Source organism: Quercus robur, chromosome 1, assembly GCF_932294415.1.
Source record: "Quercus robur chromosome 1, dhQueRobu3.1, whole genome shotgun sequence".
Lineage (NCBI taxonomy): Eukaryota > Viridiplantae > Streptophyta > Magnoliopsida > Fagales > Fagaceae > Quercus > Quercus robur.
In genome coordinates, this window is record NC_065534.1 from 28,918,529 (window position 1) to 28,934,471 (window position 15,943).

At 33.2% G+C, this 15,943-nt stretch overlaps 1 protein-coding gene and 1 non-coding gene across 2 annotated transcripts; both read right to left on the reverse strand.

Moving 5' to 3' along the window:
* Positions 1 to 7,464: 7,464 nt before the first annotated feature.
* Positions 7,465 to 7,546, reverse strand: TRNAS-AGA (transfer RNA serine (anticodon AGA)). The gene has a single exon. It is a non-coding gene; the product is annotated as a tRNA-Ser (tRNA).
* Positions 7,547 to 12,182: 4,636 nt separating this feature from the next.
* On the reverse strand, positions 12,183 to 14,210 carry LOC126728551 (protein THYLAKOID ASSEMBLY 8-like, chloroplastic). Its single transcript, XM_050434356.1, has 2 exons — positions 13,719 to 14,210; positions 12,183 to 12,877 (listed from the first exon to the last, which is right to left on the reverse strand). The coding sequence occupies exons 1-2, from the start codon at positions 14,094 to 14,096 to the stop codon at positions 12,488 to 12,490; spliced, it is 768 nt and encodes a 255-aa protein (XP_050290313.1). The 5' UTR covers positions 14,097 to 14,210; the 3' UTR covers positions 12,183 to 12,487.
* Between the last annotated feature and the right edge of the window lie 1,733 nt (positions 14,211 to 15,943).

Sequence of the window (15,943 nt, forward strand, 5' to 3'; positions counted from 1 at the left end):
TTTCTATCTCATTTAAATATTATTTCTTCATTCACTCTTTATTCATTCTTTATCATCATTTATTCTTCTTATATTTATTCCCAACAATTATATTTTTTAATGAAAAGTGTTATATTTACAACATTTTTTGCAATACTTTCACCACTGAAATTATTTTTTTTCTTGTCAATTTTAACTAATAACAATTTGTTACTTAAAATTTATTGTGAAAATATTGTGGTAAAATTTCTCAATTAGGATTTTTTATTCTTTATATTATTTTTTATTCTTTCATTTCATTCTCCTCCACACACGTCTCCTCTATCCCCCTTCTTTTATTTCTTTTTCTCCTCCAGAACCTTCCAGCAACATCGTTTGCTCTTCTCATCAGAGAAAAGAGAGAGATAGAGACAGAGAGAGAGGAGAAAGACTGGGAGAGATTGGCTTGGGCCTCCACCGCATGCAACTCCATCGTCAAGCTGGGTCAAATCAGCTTTTCTTTTTTTTCTTTTTTCTTTTTCATACTTGCTTGTTCTGAGTCAACTTTATTTTAAGAATTGGATTTTGTTTTGTAGTTTGTGTTTTGTGTTTGGATTAGTTCTTTTGCTCATGAACAGGTCTCTCTCTTTTCTCTTTTTTTTTTCTGATTTCATTTGGTTAATGAGAAAAAAAAAAAAGCAACGGCAACGGAGAGAATGAGAGAATGAGAGGGGAAAAAAAAAAAGGAAGCAACAGATAGAATGAGAGAAAAAAAGAAATCCGGATGAGAGAGAAAAAATTGATAAAATAAGGAGTTGGTATAATATTTTAATGCAAGAAATTCAATTGCTAATGTACAGTAACTCATCAGACCTAATGAGCTACTGTTCATCAACAAAAAAAAATTTCTGAATATAGCTAAGCTGTTGGAGCATGAACAGGAGCATATAGAACATAAACAGTGTAAAATATTCTCTATGTTTTGGCTATGCATTGACTGTTAGAGATGCTCTTACATAACTAAAAAGTAGTTTCTATAATGTTTAAAATTAGGTCTAAAAATGAACATATAAAAGTACCTACATTTCTCAGATACCCCTAACCATAGGAAAATTATTACTTCATGCCAATATAGTACATAACATGTGAAAAATGTTGATGCCAGGTGTACCTTTTTTAGGAATATTTGTACATATGATCCGTATGAGTGTGAAATATTTTATGTGGAACAATCACGGTTGTTTAGACGTTTACTTAAAATTACAGGGAGAAAGAAAAAACAAATGATAATTTTTAACAATTAGGTCATGGTACGAAAGCAAGTGTCTTTTATAAAAAACAATAAGTTATTAGTTCAAGTTCGTGAATCAACTTGTTCCAAAAAAAAAAATGGAAAGTAACCTGTCTTCTACAACTTTTTCAGATCCTACAAAAATGAGTGATTTATTTATTGGATACAACCTTTTTTTTTTTTTTTTTTTACTTTAAATATTTAGTTATCATTACTCAGAACTCAGAAATATGTGCAGTGGCAACGTCCTCGACCCATATTATTGAACGGAGGCAGCATCAAATATCAATTACTTTGTACCCACCACAGCCAACCCCACCCCCTTCTGGCCTTTTCTTCTTTTTGTACCAACATAGCAGCTATCCAACAAAGACAGAAAAGAAAGCATAGAATAGCTACTAATATGGCACCCGAGGACGAGGATGACATCATTATAACTAGCTTATTAATTCCTAAACATGTGTAAATGAACTTTTCACATGCTAAAATAATCACAAGCTAAATAAATTCCCACATGCTTAAATCATTTTTTTTTTTTTTTGATAAATAAAGATTATATTAAGAGGAAAGAGAGAGGGAGGGCTCAAACCCATCTCTAACTTTCGAATAAGAAACTCATTAAGAAGAAAAGAAGTGACAATAGGTCCATCCCATTTACAAAAAGAAGCCCAACAAACTAAATTGTGAGCAAAGTAATTAAAGCTTTTGAATAAATAAAAAAATCCCAACTCTAAAGGGATTTCAAAGAGGAGGAAACAATAGACATAACATCCAACAAGAAATCTGGCATAGCATCTAATATGCCTAAATCAATTAAGCACTTGTCTTGTCAACTTCTAGAGAAAATTATACTTTATCATCCTAAATTATGCCCTAAATTACACTTTGCACCAACGATTCGAATGCATGATTTGCACCTTAAATTATGATTCTTATTAAAATGTGCACCCTGATGTTAGTTTTACTGTTAAGTTGAATGGAAATATGAAGCATATGACTTGCATGTGTGTATTGCTTAAGTAGCACAAACTTAAAAGACCAAAAACCCCTCTTTCCAATCAGTTAAAAACAATTGTTTTGTTATCCAGCTCTCTCTCTCTCTTGCATTAGCTCCTCTCTCCAAATTAAAAATTGCTAAGTCAAAATCATCTTGAACACTACCATTGCTCTACCACCGTGAAACCACTGCTCAAAAGAAGTCCTAAATCCCTAAAAGAAACTGTCAATTTGTAGTTGAAAGTATGATGAAAGTCAAAAGCTAAGGTATTGCCCTTTTCCCTATTCTACGAATCCCTATTCTATGAGGTAGGTTCTATGAAGCATGGTATATATTTAATATGGAACAAAAGACAAAGCACTGAAACTTTTGGACAATAAAATTTTACTATTCAATCAAAGTACGGATTAGTATTCTTTAATCCTTTGAAACAACCTATATATTTCTGCAACGCCTATTCTATATAGCAGAAATTTCAACATCAATCAACAAATGGCCAATAAAGAAGCTAAGGGGGTGTTTGGTTTGTGTTTTTAAACAACCATTTTCAGTTTTTAAACAACATTTCACGCATTTCAACGCACTTTTTCACCCACACGTATTTCCACAAATATTTTCCAACAACAATTTTCAGTTTTTAAACACATGTACCAAACGGGCCCCAAATTTCTTACATTGTCGAGGTGACAAAGATCATGCCACTTACAAAACTTTCAAGCCACTTGTTGCAGTGGTGGAATAGTGGTGGTATTTAAGACGATTTTGATTTGAAAATTTAGGGTTCCAGGGATATTGATTTGGAGAGAGAGAGAGATTAAAAAAATTTGTTTTTAACTTATTGGAAAGAGGGGTTTTTGGTCTTTTAAGTTTGTGCCACTTAAGAAATACACACATGTAAGTCACATACTTCATATTTTCATCCAATTTAACAATAAAACTAATATTATAGTGCAAAGTGTAATAAAAGTCATAGTTTTTGTGTAAACAATATATTCAAATAATTTAGAGTGCAAAGTGTAATTTAAGACATAGTTTAGGGTGATAACGTGTAATTTTCTCAAACTTCTATATTGAATCATTGATTTAACACTTATCTCAAATAATTGTGCACATTTTCATAAAAATAGCTTTGCTTGGAGGTACAACTTGTCCATACCGCTTTGCTTCAAATGGAAATGTTTGCTCCAAATGCACTAAACTAACCAAGGCTCGCCCTCTAAAAGAAACTTGTCCTCAAGTTTAACATTTGACTCATCAATAGTTCACATGATCCGCCATATCCATAACTTTATTCTCCATCAACGACCAATCTTGTTAAAAAATTAACACATAAAAGTTCTTACATTTCTCATAAACCCCTTACCATAGGAAAATGATTGCTTCATGCTAATAGTGTCCATATCATGTGAAAAATGTGGAAGCTAGGTGTCCCTTTTTCTAAGAATATTTGTACATATGATCTAATTGTAAACATGATCCGTATGAGTGTGAAACTTTTTTATACGAAACAATCATTATTATTTAGACTTTACTTAAAAATATAAAAGAAAGAAAAATAATAATTTTTAACTTTTGGGTCTTGGTGTGAAAGCAAGTGCATTTCATCTAAAACAACAAGTCACAAGTTCGAGTTCGTGAATTAGCCACTTCAAAAAATTAAGAGGTAAGCTCCATACCATAAAATTTCTCAAACCCTGCAAAAATGAGAGATTTGGGTACTAGATATGACCTTTTTTTTTAACATTAAATATTTGGTTGTCATTACTTTGAAATATGCGTAGTGACAACCTCAACCTATATTATTGAACGGAGCCACTATCAATTACCTTGTGCCCACCCTGCATCCATCCCCACCTGCTTCTGGCCTCTTCTTCTTTTTGTATCTATGCAAACAAACAAAAAATAAATAAAAATTGTTCAGCAAAGAAAGAAAATTGGAGAAAGTGAACAAATGTAATAAGAGCATTGGTTTAAGAAATATTTTAAAAATCTTTTTATGAGAAAAATAAAAAATAGCAATTAATTTTTTTAACAATCTTTTATATTTCCCATTAAAGTTGTATCAAAACTTCTTTTAAAATAATTTATTAACAATTTTCCTAAGAACACCCTTTATTAAGACCCAAGAAAATAAAACCCAAAATAGCTAATAATATGTCACCCAAGGACAAAGATGACATCATTATGACTTGATAATTAATTCATAAACACGTGTAAATGAATTTGTCACATGCGGAAATAATCACAAGCTAAATTGATTCCCACATGCCCAAATCAATTAAGCACTTGTATAATCAACTTCTACATTATAATTCACTTTTTTTAATGAGAGACTAGCTAATTAATTCATAAACACGTGTAAATGAATTTGTCACACATGCTGAAATAATCACAAGCTAAATTAATTCCCACATGCCTAAATCAATTAAGCAATTTTCTAATCAACTTCTACATTGATTTAGCACATATCTCATGTAATTTAGTCAATGTTACCACTCAATACAGTGTCGACTCCAGGAATATTTTTCAGGGTGTTCTTGGGTGGGCTTGCTCTGTTACAATTTTTTTTCTTTAGATTCTCTATTACAATTTTTTCTTTTTTAGATTTTAGTTTAATTTTTTTTTTTTTTTAGCTTTTTCTTTTTGCTTGAAAGCAATGTTATGAATACTGTTTTGGACACTATTTCAATTTGTTTAGTGGAACGGAATATTTTGGTACTGATCTATTTCGATGTACCATTTCAGGGTATTTCGGGGTTTCTAAAAAAAATTAAAAATAATATATATTTATATTTATATTTTCTTATACAACATAAAATTATTGATCCAAATAAGTAAACCTCAAATAAAACAAATCATTTAGTTTTTCTTTTTTGACACTCAGATCATTTAGTTATTACATAACAATTACTGTTTTATAATATTAAAACATGAATATGTAATTAAATAATAAAAAACAACAACCAAAAATAGTACAATAAGAAGAAGAAGAAGTAAGGGCGACCTTTGCGATGGTTGGATTTGTTTTTTAGGCATTCGACGCAAGTAATGACATGCTATGCTGACGAGTTTGTCCGTTTAGGGATTTTTCTTCTTTTTTTTTCTAAAAACTAGTATCGGCCGAAATGTAACAAATAATCCACCAAAATTTAATTTTGAGAAATGATATGTCTATGGCATTTTCACATCATTTTTACAACAAATCCTAAGTGGTAAGTTGTTACTGGTTATTATTGTTGTCATAAAAAAGTAATCTTAATGCTAAGTTCAAATTTGAACTAATAATAACTAACCACCTGTGATTTGTTATGAAAATATTGTAAAAATGTTGTGGACATAACATGTCTCTTTAATTTTATTGGCATAAAAAAATTTTGAGGGTGTTCCTAATTTTTTTGAGGGTGTTCCTATTTTTTTTTTAAGGGTAGATAAATAAAAAATATTTAATTATTACATATATATAGATATATATATATATATATATATATTTTTTTTTTTTTTTAAGGTCAGGGTGGTTCTGGGACCACCCTGACCTCTATGTGGCGCCGCCACTAACTCAATATATCATTATTGGATGCGAATTTTGACAATCCACTATTAGATTATATTATCTTTGTATATTCTCCTTACTTACAAAATTTCAAGATAACAAAAGATTAATAACTAGGTAATCGATCAAATATTTAAAGGACAAGTTTTTGTGATTTAAAATTATCCATGAAAGATGGTTTTATTGATCAAATAGTAAATAATATCTGATTAACATGTTTTTTTGGCATGCATGTTAAAAATATAAAGAATATGTAATCCAACAGCTGAATTTCCAAATTATTTATCCAATAAAAAGTTATTAAGTGTATAACTTGAACTCATCCCATACATATATCATCAAGTACATATGCAATTATCTTTGTGTTGGAACTCCATTTCCTGTGTGTATATGTTTTAAAAAAGGTAATCCTCTTACATTGTTTAAGAGAACGAGTTGTGTGTATAATATAACTTGATCTACCCTTACTTAAAAGTTACCGTGGTTATTACGTAGAGTTTGTGGTATACCTTTCTATTAGAATCACATTCCCTCTTTGTATGTGATTCTCCACACAAAAAAAAAAAAAGAGTACATGTGTAACTTTTTGTTAATATTACATCAATAAATATTTTTTTAATTGATATAATATATTAATAAGTGCACTTGGATTACACATTTTTATTGTCCTTAACACACATGTTCACATTTTGTGTTGAATAAATTTCTAAAAACAAAATTTACAATTATTGATCTCTTATCATTTTAATATTTTGCAAGTATGAATATAAAGACACAATGTAATACCTAACCAACAACTTACATATTTTAACTCATTTTAGTAATATATAATATAAAATCTAAATTAATTTCTTAAATATAATTGATAATGGTCATATAATCAAAATTAACTTTTAAATATTATAATATATGAACCATAACAATTATTTATTATTAAAATTTTCAAAATGAACCGATAACATAAAAGCTTATTCACGTGAGACATCCGCCAATGTTATACAATTGTGGACTCCCATTTAGTCTTCCAAAAAGAATCCAAACCCCATCGAACAAGGGCTTTGTTTACCATGCTTATTAGCTTCTATGGACTTTAAAGTTTAAACCACCTTCATGGGGTTGTGTCAAGGCACAAACGGGGCTAGTTTGGGTTAGGTTGCACCGTAATGATAAAGGAATATCTTCTCTTTTTTTTTTTTTTCTTTTTTTGAGGCCAAAGATTGAATTAAAATGCATCTTTTACTTCCATGTGAGGAGAGAATTTCCGCATCTTGGTTGGAGTTGTCTTCATTCCTTGTCCCTTATTCCAACAAGCCATTCTTCGAAAACACAAGCAATGCTTCAAGTTTTTTGAGAAATGAGAATCCAACCCAAGAACACTTGAAATGAGAGAGAGAGGAGATACAAGTCTAGGCCGAATCTGGTCCAGGTTTAGCTGAATCTAGTCCAAGTTCAGAAATCTTTAGTTTTTGGCAATGAGTCTTGTGACATAGTGTCCATTTTTTTTTCCCTGAGGAACGAAGACTAGTATGAATAAAGTTGATAAAAGTGACCAAAAAAAAATATGAAGCCACATGTGTTAATTGGCCAGAGATTGGAAGTTGACCATGTTGATGAGTCATTGGTCTGGTTCAAATGTAAAAAGTGACACAAAAATAAAAAATAAAAAATCGTGGTCGGCAGGATTCGAACCTGCGCGGGCAGAGCCCACATGATTTCTAGTCATGCCCGATAACCACTCCGGCACGACCACTTGTTGGTTAAGAATACTTTAATATTATGTATTATCCATTCCAGCCGCGGCTACCTTACAATATGAACATATGAGTTTTGACTTTGAGTTACTATTCATGAAGGTCTAGACTATACACACATATATATAAATGTGTGAATATTTTTTGATCAATTGCTTAAGCTGTGAATATGTGATCTGTTAGGATACTTATACTAATTGAATATGATTATCACACAACAGATATCTCTAGCATTAAAATGAAAACAAGAGTAACCTCCAATTATAAGCGCCACTCATTGTTGTTCCACCATAATGGCTAACATCTAATTATGGAGCACAATGAATAACAAGAAAATACATATAAAAGAGAAGAAAAAATGAATAAGAGAAAGTATTTATGGTTCGTTTGGATTGAAGGGAAGGGAGGGGAAGTAAAGTATAGTAGAGTATATTTAGCCTAAAATTAGTTTTTTTTTAGCCAACTCTACTCTACTCCCCTTCACTCCCCCTCCTTCCCTCCTCTATCCAAACGGGCCATTTAGGGGTGTGTCGGTTCGGTTTCGGTCGGTTTTCTAAGTGTTGGCCAACCGAAACCGAAATTTTCGGTTTGTGAAATTCTCAACCGAAACCGACCGAAGTAATTGGAAATCAATCGGTTTCGGTTGGATTTCGGTTTTGGTTGGTTTCAGTGGGTTTTTTCGGTTTCCTTATCATTTATTTTCTAAGAAAGCAAACAAAGAAAAAAAAAATAAACAAACCCAGAATATAAAAAAGAGAGAGGAAATTGAAAAAATAAACAAACCCAGAATATAAACAACCAAGCACATGGGTTTTTTCAAAACCCTAACTTAATTTGCACATAAAAATTGAAAAAATAGCATTGATTCAATATTAAACAAACCCAGAATATAAAAAAGAGAGAGGAAATTATGGAGAAATTAAAAAGAGAGAGAGGGTCATCGTGACTCTGTGAGAATGAAAAGATTAGGCCGGCGTAGGGAGCCCGGCGTGTGGAGGCTGGTGTAGGAAGGTCGACATGTGGAGCGGTGAGAGAAGATGAGGGGCTGAGGGCTGAACTTTGAAGAGTGGAGGCTATGAGAAAGAAAGTGGGTTGTGGGTACGGGGTAGGGTTTTTACCTTTTGCTTTTATAGTTAAATTAGATTTAGTTTAATTAGGTATTTACTTAGTTTAATTATAGGTAATTAATCTAATGGGTTTTAAAATGCTATGTTTAAAAAGATAAAATGAAAACATTGAAAAGCTATTAAGGTAGGCCGGATCATTTGATAACTGAACAAAAAAAGGCACAATTGTGAATTGTTTTAAAATAAAATGATGGAGGCCCAAGGGAGGCCCAATGCAAAGCAAATCTCAGACTCAAATATTTACAAACTTTATATTATATATTTAATATAAAATATAATATAATAATATATTTCGGTTTGGTTCAGTTGGTTTGGTGCATTAAAATTTGCCACCGAAAACCAAACCGAAATTTTTGGTTTTTTATATAATAAAATCAAAACTGAACCAAATCGAAACCGAACCGAAATTTTTGCATCGATTCAGTCGGTTTGAAGCAGTTTTTTCGGTTCCTCGGTTTTTTGCACACCCCTAGGGCTATTAGTGATGAAAGGAGAGAATGTTTTCCATATTATTCATTTGTTTAACAAATCAATAGGCATATAGTAGTAGGATAGATTCATAAAGTTGTGTCCTCTGCCCCTAAACTTATTGATCTATATGGTTATAGATCTTAACGGTTGTGTGGTCTGTCACTCAACTTATAGCTAATTTTTAATTCATTTTATTGTCAACTTAGGAAAACTGTGGAGGGACATTTATGGATTTTAAGTTCAAATGAACTTTAGCTTTATATTCTGATGATGCCGAAAAAATCACCAGTGAGCCACATGATTCTCACGTGCTCTTGACAAGAACCTGCACAACACAAAAGCTGAAGACCTTAAGAGGAGTACCGGTGTGATACCGGCCAAATACCCTCCTACGGTCAAGTTAGAGAAATCTCTTGTTCACAACTCTAGAGTACTAGAGCTGGGGTGAATTATGCGTACCTTGGTTGGTGAAGGTATTGGGGCTTTTATAGTAGTAAAGAGTTGACCTCTCTTCCTTGAACTAGAAGTTTTTTCCTTATAGGAGTCTTCTTTAGGCATATTTGGCAGAATCCTTTCCTTATAGGAATCCTTTCAAGTAGCGTCAAACATGGAGAGCAAGACATTTCCTTATATATGCAATCATGGGCAGCAAGTAAACTTGTATCAAGGTCGTCAGCTTACCCTACATCCTTCAGCCTTACTGGCGTCTGCCTTCAGGTGCGTTTTGAGGACTCCTTACACTTCGTTTGTTGACACCTACTAATGGAAGCTGACGGTTTTACATGTAACCGTCAGCTTATGCCTGATGGCTTTATCTTGTGTGAAGTCTTCAGCTTAGAGACCGACTGCTTCATCTTGCGTGAAGTCTTCAGCTTAAAGACTGACAGCTTCATCTTCAGCTTCATCTTGTGTGAAGTCTTCAGTTTAGAGACTGACAGGTGAAGTCTTTAGCTTAAAGACTGACGGCTTCATCTTTCGTGAAGTCTTCAGCTTAGAGACTGATGGTTTCATCTTGAGTGAAGTCTTCAGTTTAGAGACTGACAGGTGAAGTCTTCAACTTAGAGACTGACAGCTTCATCTTGCGTGAAGTCTTCAGCTTAGAGACTGACGGGTTCATCTTTTATGAAGTTTTCAGCTTAGAGACTGATGTCTTCATCTTTTGTGAAGTCTTCAGCTTAGAGACTGACGGCTTCATCTTGCGTGAAGTCTTCAGCTTAGAGACTAACGGCTTCATCTTGCGTGAAGTCGTCAGTATGCATAATAGAGCTAACGGGTCTTTGGAGATCAACAACAACTTTTATTTTGTTAAAAAATTCCCCTTATCATATTCTATACAGATAATAAAATAAATTGAGATTTGAAATATTCGTGTCACAAATATTGCCAACAATGGTCACACAAGCGATTCTCAAATTAAAAATAATAAATAAATAAAAAATTGGATGAAAAAAAAAAAAGTTGTCACACATGCATTATACATTGATATATATATATATATATATATATGTAAATTGTTTATAATTGATACCCACCCATGTAAGATGAGGTTGGCTCATTAAACCCATGGACTAGGAGCTTTTGAGGTGTATTGATAATCTATTCATCTATTCAAATTCAATTGTTTGTAATTACTACCCGCCCATGTAGGACAGGGTTGGCCCATTAAATCCATAAACTAGGGGCTTTCAACACATGACAACCTTAGAAAGTCACACATAAATTCAACCACTTTAATGCCCTACTTGGTGACAAGCCTACATTGAATATTGAATAGATTGCTCATGTATCAACACTGATATATATGTAAACAAATTTACCCCACAACTCTTGCAGTAAAAGAGATTAGATTAGGAAGGGGGTGGGCAAAAAGTCCCTTGCAATACATTACAGATTCCTCAAAAGCTTTCCTTTTTATTTTTTTTATTTTTTGGGGGTTGTTGTGGGGGGTTTGAAGCTCAGAAATCCAAATATAGGAGCTCTAAAATATAGCAATGCTTCATCTATGTGCATCGACTGCCCGTCTCTTGTTTCCTTTTTTCCTATAAAATGAGGGTCAACCATTCACTGGTTCAGATTTGACCATGCTCTTCAATAATATGAGGGATAACTAGCAAGCCCTGAAACCAAAATGAAGTCCCTCTAATGAAGAAAATAAAAGGAAAAAGAAAAAGAAGATACTAATTTATCTTCAAATGAATTTTGATCATGTCCTCAGAAAAGAAGAAACCGATACTGCATACTAAATGAATCCAACTGTCTGATAATCCAAGCTCTGACCACTAAAAGAGCACGATGCAAGACTATACTGGCTTAAGCTCTTACTAATAAAACTACAAGATGAGATAAAAGTATAGAAAATTGCTAACACACAGGCATGTGGGCAATAATTGGAACAGGAAAGCTATGGCTTCATTTAATGATCAAACCAGTGCTACATGTTGAATACATGAGAAGTACCGATTTATCTGTCATCAATTTCAGACCACCATTTACTTAACCAAGCTGATAAGTGTGATGCACTCACGCTTCAAAGGACAACAAAAAGTTGCTTGAGTAATAAACCAGCATGATGAGCCCACCATAAGACTGAAGCGTGAAGCAGTTAGTTAAGATTTTGAGGTCAATCTTAGAGGCAGCAGAAAATATTTTCTTCAATATAAATTTTCGAATATTTTATCATCTTAAGGAGCGATTGAATTTGTTTATCATAAATGATGAATATCACGGAGGTAAGACAATTAAGTACTAAAATGCTGTCCCCAAATGGTAAAAGCTTTGGGCGTACCTTTTCTACTATTATTAAAGAAATAGAGGAAGCAACTTTTAGTCTTTTACAGAATCTGTTTCTTGGCTTATTTTCTAGACATCTTTAAACTGCTCATGTATTATCTTCAATATATTATCTTGATAACCTGATAAGGTGGGTGGTTTTTGGCTGGCACCAAGTCAATCAGGTTCTGGTTGGTATCAAATTCCATTTCTACTCTCAAGCAGATCCATAACAGAGTTATGACCTTTAAGATGTCAAGCTACCATCTTAGATTTAATTCAACTAGAAAGAAGTTGAACTATCTATAAATCCCTTGCCTACTCGTTGGGCAATAAAGAGCTTCGTTTACATTAAAAAAAAAATTGTATCCAAAGGAGTTTGATACCATTCTATCTCAATATGCCAATATATATATTCTCAAAAAAGACATTATACAAAAACAAAGCACCAATTGCAGCAATGGTCTTTGGACCAACTAGCACATCCATCCTTGGTGGCGGGACATTTCTGGGGATCGATTCCTCTCAAAATCTTTAACTACCAAAAAAGGGGGGAAACACCAAATGCAAACCTCAGCGTAAGCCAAAGATCTCTTCTGGAGGATCGTACACATGCCGTTCAGGAAAGAGCTCCTCAAAATCTTGTTTGACTCTATTTCTCAAAAGGGGATGTGGAAGAAGTCCCTTCAACAAAATCCTGAATGGCAATTCCTCAGGGGGCTCTGGAGACTTCGTCATGTCTTCATATATGTTCATTGCATCAGCAGGAGATCCATGCCTCAAGAACCCCCTTATCATTTCCGTGTATGTTTGAGAATCAGGGAACAAATTCTCCTTTCTCATGTCTTCCCACAACTGCATTGCGTCATCCATTTTCTGACACTTTGCTAATGCAATAATCAAGTCCTTATACAGAAAAGCATCAGGCCTGTACCAATCTTGCCTCCGTATCACTTTAAACACCTGAAAATTCATTGAGTTGCTTGTAAGCTCAAGTGTATAGTCATAGTAAAAGAAAACCACATCAAAATCTCAGCATAAGAATATAAATAAATGGAATGAGGCGTAAATTGATGAAATTTGAAAGACTACTATAGTGAAATAGCCTAACCAAACTGTGTGTTCTGGATTATGAAGAAACATAACTTTGAACAATATAAAGCCCACAATAAAATTGCAGAAATGGAGGATGGCAGGCAAGAACAAATAAAGAAAAGTAACTATAAAAGTCATTATTACCATTGATCTTGAAGGAGCATACTAAACCCAAAATGTAAAAACAAACTATCTCTTTTTCAATTGCTAATAATTTATCAATTTAGAATGATTTAAAAGGGGAAAAAAAATTTCTTTTATAATCTTTTATTCTTTGCATGTTAACTAAGATCCTTGTTTGAGATAGAGCACTGACAGGTTCAATTGACAATATACCTCCTTGAGTGGACATAGTTCAGATTGCTTTTTTCTATGAAGCCTCCATTTTACAGGAAAGTAAAATAATTCTCAACAATCATCAAATCAAAGCATATTAGAAGTTCCCAAGAGCGGATATTTTCTTTAAAGCATTTTATCAAACACTTCCAGGACATCCCCATTTACTGCTCTTCTTAATATACTAAGTCACAAAAAAAATTACTTGTTTTCATATTATACGAAGTAAATTCCCCATCCAGAAGATCAGCAATATGACTATTTCAATTGTGAGTGAGAGAGTGTCCAATCATAAACCCAAAAACTGAAAATCTAAAAGCAACCCAAATGAGATAGTGAAATAGAAAGTACAATGGAAGCGAAAATTCAAGACCTTGACAGCCAAAGCAACCTCTTCCTGGCGCTCAAGCTCAGATAGTACAGCAATCAAATCCATCTTCAAGAGCCTTAGCACATGGGTCTTGATGAACTTCTCAAGCTTCTCTTCATCATCCTTGAACCTCTTTAACCCCAATATTACAAAAAGAGCTTCTTTGCCAATCAGCTTCTTGCCTCTCCAGAGGGGTCCTCTGGGTCTCCCATCATGGTATAGCTTAACTCCACATATGGGTTTGCAGTAGTCGGGTTCTAATGCTGGAACTTTGGGTTTTAGAGGCAATGAGTGGTGTATAATGGATGTTCTTGTTAGGTTCCGAATGAGTATCGAGGTGCAAATTGGGGTTTTCAGTCTTGAAAATGCACGAGTTGCCATTGGAGTTACTTTGTGTCACCGAGTTGATAATGGCAACACTTCTCGTTTGCCAAATGAAGCACAAAGAACTCTGGGATTCAGAGAATAAACGACATCGTGTTTGCATTAAAAAATAAATAAAACAAAACAACCCCCCCCCCCCCCCCCCCCCGACCTTTTTTTTTTTTTTTTTTTTTTTTTTTTTTTTTTTTTTTTTTTTTTTTTTTTTTTTTTTCTGCTAAGAATTAACTCATTGTTGTTTACTTATGTTCTATTTGAGAAAAGCTTATCTAATTGAAACTGAAAATTTTTTGCTGAAAGTGTAAAAAAAAATGTTAAAAACTATCTAAATAGTATAATAGAACCTATAAATAATACCAAAAATAAGTTTTTTTTTAATCAAAATACCGAAAATAAGTTACAAAATCAAATAAGCTTCAGTTTTCATCACTTCCCAAATGGACCCTTACTCTCTTTTATTACAATAATTAGGGTTCAAAATTCCATATCTCTTTTATTTTCAGAAACTGAAAGCAATTGATTTTTTTTTTTAACAGTTTTTTATATTTTTCATAAAGTTAGTGTCAAAAATTTATTTATATGATTTATTAATAATTGTTCTAAGGGTAGCGGTTAACATGACTCATAAACAAATAGATGATAATAAACAACAATTATTAGACACAAAATGATATATACAAAATGTTATGTACATAATATTTTCATAATACATACTATATAGCATATTGTAATTTCCTAATTGGTAGATGTGGGGTCATAAAGTCCAGTGATATACATCCACATTTTGTACTGGGCCTGAGGCCCACGCCGAGGCCCATAATCGCATATGAAGAAGACAGTGGTGATCGTGGCAACCCAGGAAACCGTGCCGAGGACAACTCTATCCTCGGCTAGCCAAAGCCAAGGTAGAAGAAAAGTGATTTACCGATAAAGACAATCTTCCAAAGCACTCCAAAGAAAAAGATAAGTACAACAAGTAAGCACACTGGAACATGGCGATAGAGCAATTCCAGGAAAAGCTGATGCCTCCACATTAAATGTTCCGCAACTAATACTCTGGCCGCATTAATGTGGAAATGATACCTGAGCAGTGGCTTTTCAAACTCATAGCTACTACCTAAGAGTTTTGGGAGGAGGTTGATGTGACAAAGACCAACAACAGCAGATCTGACCTGCACGTGTATGGTGAAGATGAAGAAGGAAAGTAGTATATAAGGAAGAAGGAGCTCTGAGAAAAGAGACGGGAGATTTTACTAGAGAAAACACTATAGCAATCTGAACTAACTTTGTAACCATTGTCATTGTCACTCAAGAAGCAATAAGTTGAAGCTCCTCAGACTAGTGCCGAGGATTGAATTGCTTGCTCAAGTCCATATTTGTTTTACTTATTCATTCTTTAAATCATCTTTAACTGTTGTTACACTCATTAAAACTCAGTTCTTCTATTCACTCTTTACAAATTTATTGTATTGGGCTTGGATTCACTTATCCCTTAGGAATAGTGCTCAAACCTAGTCCCTACAGTAGATAAAAAAGTAGTTTTAATTGTGGATTGAAATTAAAACTAGTAACAATGCGTTACCTAAAATTTGTTATGAAAATATTATGAACATAGCAGTTTTCATTATTTATAGACCTCATGCATCAATTCGAATTCCACCTCTTCCTTCCCTTTCCTCGTTTACCTTATCTCCAAAATTTATACTTTTCATTGAAAATTAGATTCTAAACAACTAAAAAAGAATAGAGTAATGCTAGAACCAAAACTTTTGCCACAATTTGCTCACGTAGTAAGTCGCGAGTGGTGGAATAAAAGCAGTGAGTCTACAACTCTACTACTTACAACT